At 46.7% G+C, this 6,752-nt stretch overlaps 1 protein-coding gene across 4 annotated transcripts in view; it reads right to left on the reverse strand.

Moving 5' to 3' along the window:
• Positions 1 to 241: 241 nt before the first annotated feature.
• The window catches only part of NSUN6 (NOP2/Sun RNA methyltransferase family member 6), a 34,309-nt gene continuing 27,798 nt past the window's right edge, over positions 242 to 6,752 (reverse strand). For all 4 annotated transcript variants that reach the window (XM_015414608.1, XM_015414609.1, XM_015414607.1 and 1 more), the window contains exon 9: positions 242 to 844. In XM_015414608.1, coding sequence (XP_015270094.1) covers positions 638 to 844 — 207 coding nt within the window. In that variant the 3' untranslated portion in view covers positions 242 to 637. The remainder of the gene's footprint in view (positions 845 to 6,752) is intronic.

A 6,752-nucleotide genomic window follows, 5' to 3' on the forward strand; every position in this document is an offset into this window, starting at 1 on the left:
CTCAGAATGAAATGTAGACCATCTGAGTCAAATTTCCATTGTCAGAACAGAGATGGCAAGTGTACATGCGCTGCTAGGAACATGTTCCACAAAGCCAGTCCTATACCTGTATCAGACAGAAGACTCTCATGTGGATTAAATATTAAAACAACCAGGTTACGCTCTGCATCACTATCTTTAATCATATATCAAAAGCAATGATTTGAGAATTTAGCAAAGATGACTTCACAAAATATGGCAGGATATTTTCATTACTGATTTTGTGCAACATATAAATACACTTTGAATATAATACACTGTGTGCAATAGATAATACACTTTGTACTGTACAAGGTTGTTAAGAGTTTAGACACTAAATCATCAGGACAAAGAGCAAAACAACCAGGTTTCTAGAATCAGTGACCTTCTGCTAATGCAAAACCAAGCAGAGACCTCCAGACTGAAACTGTCCCTTTCCTCAGACTTGTTTCTCCAACCTGTGGATCTCTCCCAGGGGAAACAGCTGGCAGATTTTACTGCTGCCATAGCAACCGTGTCGTCAGTCCGTTGGCTTGGCAACATTGCAGCAGTACAAGATGCTGTTCAGAAAGTTCCCAATATAAACAGGAGAGCCTTTTTATATTGAGCTGTAATGCTTTCACTGCACTTTTATAAATTTAGCAATAAAAAATCCTATGCAATCTTTATTTGCCAATTTGATCATATCTTCGTATCTGAAACCTTCCAATGAATTAAAATCCATTCCCTGCAGAATTGCATCAGACGGATCAAACCTCTGCAGCTGTTTCAGCTGCTCAGGTGACAACCCAGCTCCCATCATGCCTTCTCCTCCAACATGGGGCTCCTTTGAAAGAAGGAAAACAAAACAAATTATTTAAATTGCTCTCCAGTTCATTCTTATTTAACTGAGAATTCAAGCTTTTATTCATATTCCTAAGAGCCAGGACCTTATCTGCTGTTATGGGCACCTCTTTGGAATACCTTTTTACTGTAGAAACCAAGCTCCTTAGGTTTGCCTTGGTGCATCCTTCTATTCAGAAAGAATTTCTTTTAGAAAGGCTCAGACTGTGGGGATAAACCCACTGACAGCGCATGGAGACATTCACAAAGGATATATGTCTCCCAAGTGCAGCAGCATGAAGAAAACTGACACCAAGAAAACACTTCAGTACTTCTTTATGTACAACAAACACAAACGATTCACATTCAGTTTATGCTATAGGGTGGCCATACTGCTCCGGCAAAGCACAGATAAGAACATAAGAGACGCCAATGTTGGATCAGGCCAAAGGCCCATCCAGTCCAACACTCTGTGTCTCACAGTGGCCAGAAATACCAGGTGCCATCAGGAGGTCCACCAATGGGGCCAGGACATTAGAAGCCCTCCCACTGTTGACCCCCCCCCCCAAGCACCAAGAAGACAGAGCATCACTTGCCCCAGAGTCCCTATCTATACTTTGTGGCTAATAGCCACTGATGGACCTCTGCTGAAAGATGGACCTCAGATGAAAGATTGAACCTGGGTGCTTTGCTGGTGCAAGGCTGCTGAAGGCCAGGAGACAATTACTCCACTTTGCTACTTCAAAAGTATCAGCAGATAAGTCCCCGTAATAGCTGGCAAAGTACTGAGGCTAAGAATCACGTTCAGTATTCAAGGGGAAACAAGGCAAAATAACTATTTACTCACCACTTCACATTCTAATCTCTAATGAATCCTGGATGGCAGCCCAGAACAGAATGCCACTCAATGCTGCACACACAGACACACACACACACCAATAAAAGATGGAAACCATGGAACATGTGTTCCTCTTTCTGATAATTGGGATTTGGCAAGTAAGGATTCTGTCTCTAGGCAGGGAGGAAAAGTCTGTACTTTCTCTGTGCCTCATTTGAGATCAACAGCAGATTTTCTGCCTGCCTTGTAAGAGGAAGAATCAAATAGGAAGACTGGGCAAAGGAGGGATGAAAAAATATTTTAAACATATTATATTCTTAGGCATTCTTGATTGAAACTGCTGAAAGTCAGCAACATGCTTTGAGACACTACCTCAGCACATGCAGGTTAGCGCTGCTACATTCCAACATCAAATTCCAGGAGACCAACATCTGCCCTTTTTACAACTCTGCAGTAAAGAATTGTGTCTACCATGGCCCTGGCCCTGCATTTTCCACCTGGATTGTGGTCACTGGGCAATATGTAAAAAGAGTTCCTTCTTCCACCTTAAGGAAGATGTTTCAGACAATACTAGTAAGCACTAGCAAAAGTTAAGAGTGAAAAATGATTCACTTTCAAAACATTCCTTTCTGCTTCCAGCAGGAACTTGCATGTATTCAATACACCTACGTAGCAGACGTGCATAATTTGTCAGTCTTGCAAAATAGGTTTTCAAGATTTGACATTCAAGTACACATGAAGCTGACCGATGCTGAGTCCAAGCACTGGTCTATCAGGGTCAGTACTGTCTACTTTGATTAGCAATGGCTCTCCAGGATCTCCTACAGAGGTCTTTCATATTTACAACCTTATAACACAAGATGCCAAGGACTGACCTGGAATCTTTTGCACACCAAGCAGATGTCTGTTCCTAAGCCACAGTTTTTGTAAATGTCAGCCATGATTTGTGCCTCTTTTAGTATATCTTTCTTTTTCCTAACAAAAATGCTGTATTGACACTTACTGCAGTTAAAATTTAGCAAAAAGGAAGCCTGGCACAAAATTTACCAAGTGCTTGGAAGCACTGTTCCTTCTACTGATAACAATGCACCACTTCAAATGCAACCTACTATGCTTTAACAGCACATCCAGCATCTCCTGCATACATGTACATGTAAGATAAGCATGATTACAAAAATTACACAAAACCCACTATCAAATTAGAGTCTGTCTCAACCATTTAATCCTGCAAGATTAAAAAACTAATCCCTTTAGCCACCCTCCCAGTGAAGGTCTGGGAAAAGTGAAGTGTAACTAATTAAACTTTCGAAAGTCACTCAATTATCTGATGCATTCTAAATACAACTCTTTACACAATATTACAGTTTTGAGTCATGATTTGCTGAGCAGTTCGCATAACGATGTGGGACAATTAACGTTTACATTAGTTAATGGCTGCCAAACTGCCGCTAACCCGCAAAGCACCAGCCCAGCCCGCTGAACCCTGTCCAGGGAAGGGCGATGGAGTCATGGAAGCTCACCAGCACAGCTGTTTCTCCAGCCCACTCTCTCTGCGGGATCAGCAGGCTGCCCAGACTCAGTTAAGTCAACAGAGACATATTTCACTGCCATCTGCTCCTCCCAGTGCCCTTTCCGTAGGGGGCAAACAGGAACTCAGTGACAGGAAAATGTTTAGCAGGCCTCTCTTCTGCAGTTTCCCTTGTACTTTGGCAGCTAAAAGGCACACAGGCTGAGCTGATGCATGCAATGTAATAGGGGGATCAGTTAAACTTCTTGCATCAGGGCAACTGTCAAAATGGCAAAGGTCCCCCTTTTAATATAAACTGTCACCTCTTATTCTTTAAGGAGTTAGTGGAACCCTAGAAAGCACAGTGTACTGAAATGGAAAGCTAAGGCTCAAAGGAAGCACTGCACCCAAAACCTTCTTGTCTCACAACCAGCCGAACCAATACAGGTTCTAGAAGGCTTTTCTTACCTTCCTATCCCTGGTATATATACACACATATGTATAAATACCCATATCTTCCCTACCCTGCTGTGAGAAGGTATGAGATTTCTAACCTAGGCTACAAATTCTGTGTGGTTGTGTGGCACAGTGATTGCAACAATCCTGTAAGATCCATTTTGCCTCACCCATACATTTGCTCATGTTAAAACAGCAATTCATAGCCTGCCAACCCCCCAGCAGGGACAGGGAATCCCTCACCCTAGGGCACCTCCCCACGCTGCTGATCAGCTGGCCAGCAGGGGGACTTACTGGTAGCAAAGACAGGCCTAGGCTGGTGTTGCCAATAAGACAGCAATGCCACTTCTGGTACGACACAGGAGGCTGTGGTATTTGGGCAAAACTCTATGGTCAAAATGACTTCTAGCATAGATTTTTGTCCAAATACCAGAGCGTCCCTGGCAACATGATGACATCACTTCCAGTGCAAGCCCAAAGTGACGTCACCAGCAACACTGGCAGACGCCTCTCTTTGCTGCCAGTAAGTCCCCACCCCTCGCCAGTTGTCAGGGGATACCTGCAACCCTAGCAACTCATCCTGAGGATTTTTCACAAAATTTAAGATGAGATCTGTTCTACTCCCAGAACAAACTATATTGAATGTACATATCTACATACTTTGCATGTGTTCAAAGATTTTGGATTTAAAACATTCAAAGACAAACAGATTTGCAACCATCAAAGTCTTCCACTCACATAAGGTAGGATCCAATCCAATTTCTTTTCGCCAGTAACCCCAAGAACTAGAAACATAGATCTTTCACAAAAATATATGGGCAAAAATCTACATCACGTACCAAATACTGTGCATGCAATGGCCATGCAAAAACGACTGAAAAGCAGACTATCATAATCCACTCATGGCAATGCTATTCTTTCTCTCAGCTCTGTTTTCTGCCATAGTCATTCACAGAATCACAGAGCTGGAAGGGTCCACAGAGGCCACCTAGTCCAACCCCCTGCTCATTCATATTATCCTGCATATACCAGTGATGTAGGGTAACTTTACAAATATTACAGTTTTCTTCCCCGGGTGATGAAATTATATGAAAACAAGAAATGTTTTAGAATCATCTTAGTCATATTACAGTCAGTGTTACTACATGAATACTGAATCAGACCATTTGTCTCTCACAAGCAGGGCTATTTTTGGGCAGGAACGCACAGGAATGGAGTTCCGGAAGGCTTCAGAGTTGGCCACGCCCACTACAGCCAAAACCTCTGCGCGTGCGTGGCTACAGAGGGAAGGCCTGAAGAGCGACACCCCCCCCCGGCGACTCCGAGGCGGGCAGGCCAGGGGGGACCTGGAAGGATTGGGGAGACATTTAAATGCCTCCCCGTGCCTTCCCTAGCCTGTCCAAGGGCCGGCTTGCCCGAGTTCCCCACAGCCACGGGACGGCCAGGCAAGCCAAGGGAAGGCATGGGGTGTGGCCTAATATGCTAATGAGTTTCTGCTGTTGGGTGTGGCCTGTTATGCTAATGAGTTCCTGCTGGGCTTTTTCTACAAAAAAAGCCCTGCTCACAAGCAGTATTTAGGTGGGTAGCCATGTTAGTCTGTAGTAGTAGAACGAAAATTGAGACCAGTAGCACCTTAAAGACCAACACATTTATACAAGATATGCGCTTCTGTGAGTCAAAGCTCACTTCATCAGATACCTTTATTAGTATTTGTCTACTCTGACTGGCACCGGCCCTCCAGGGTCTCAGGTACGGTCTCTCCTGTCAATTAACCACCTAATCCTTTTAACTGGAGATGCCTGAGATTGGACCTGGGACCTTTCTGCATGTAAAGCAGATGCCCTACCACGGAGGCAAAAGAGAAAAACATCAGATCTTTATACTTGCAGCTACCAAGAAACACAGCAAGTCAATGGCACTGATGACTGTGGACACCCCCCCCCAATTTCTTCTTCTTTTCCAAAGTCCATAATCTCGTCATTCAGCAAAAGATAATATTTACTTACTGGATTATGCATTTTAAAAATGAACACATTCTCACCTGTGACTGAAGCTGGAGGCATGGGAAGGTCTGCAGTGCCCAGGCCACTTGCTCCTCGTTTTCCGAAAGGGTGATTGTGCAAGTGCTGTATATCAGGGTGCCCCCTGGCTTCAGCAGCTGCACCGCCTATGGACAAAATACACCCTCAGGAGCCGACTTGAACGCCAGTCGTTCCCTCGGTAGAATGTCTGCTCACAGGACTGCACAGCTTAGAGGGAGCATCAGGGTTTAGGCGGGTCGGCCCGGGGGCGACGGGGCGCAGGAGCGGGGTGGGGTGGGGGTGGGATTGCCATTTCTAAAAAAAAACAACACCCTGGTTACCTGCAGATCGTCGGGTCCCGAGGCGGCCAGGCCCAGGCTGGGTCCGGGCAGGAGTCTCTGCTCGGGGTGCATGCCATACTGGGAGCCGTGGCTCATGAGCGACAGGTCGTGGCGGCGGTAGGCGTCGAGGCAGCCGAGCTCCCGCCGCTGCTCATCCAGGCAGGACGACTTGAGGGCGCGGGCGTTGTGCAGGTTGATGAAGTCGGCCGGCTCGCCATGGTGGATCTGCTGGTAGTACTGCTGCGAGTGGTGGAGCGAGTTCAAGGAGTAGGCGTCCGGCGTGACGGCCGGGTGGCTGTGCTGGAACTCGTAGTGGAAGGACTGGTGGTGGAGGGGGGTGTACTGGTGGTTGGTGGAGAAGTAGGGGGAGGCGAACTCGGTGCCGGTGGTGGAGTAGGCGAGCGGCGAGGTGGAGGAGTAGGCGACGGTCGAGTTGGCCACCGACTCCAGGCAGCCCAGTTGCATCAAACGGTAGCTGTTGGATCCGTCGTGACGTATCTGCAAGGGAGAAGGGAGGAAGAGGTGACCCCGATCCGGCGGGTGGGACATGGGGGACGGCGGCTCTCCCGGACAGCCCTCGCCCGCATCGCCCGACCCCTAGCCGGGCCGTCTCCGGTCGGAACGGGCGCCATGGAAGTTTCCCCAGACGGGTGCCATGCGGGGCTCTGTTGCTACTCGGTTGTGTTTTTTTTAAAGGGGGGGGAGGAAGAGAGAGACATGCAGAGAAAGAGAGAGAGCCCTACATATGC

Source organism: Gekko japonicus, unplaced genomic scaffold (assembly GCF_001447785.1).
Source record: "Gekko japonicus isolate JY-2015 unplaced genomic scaffold, Gekko_japonicus_V1.1 scaffold780, whole genome shotgun sequence".
NCBI classification, from domain to species: Eukaryota; Metazoa; Chordata; class Lepidosauria; order Squamata; family Gekkonidae; genus Gekko; species Gekko japonicus.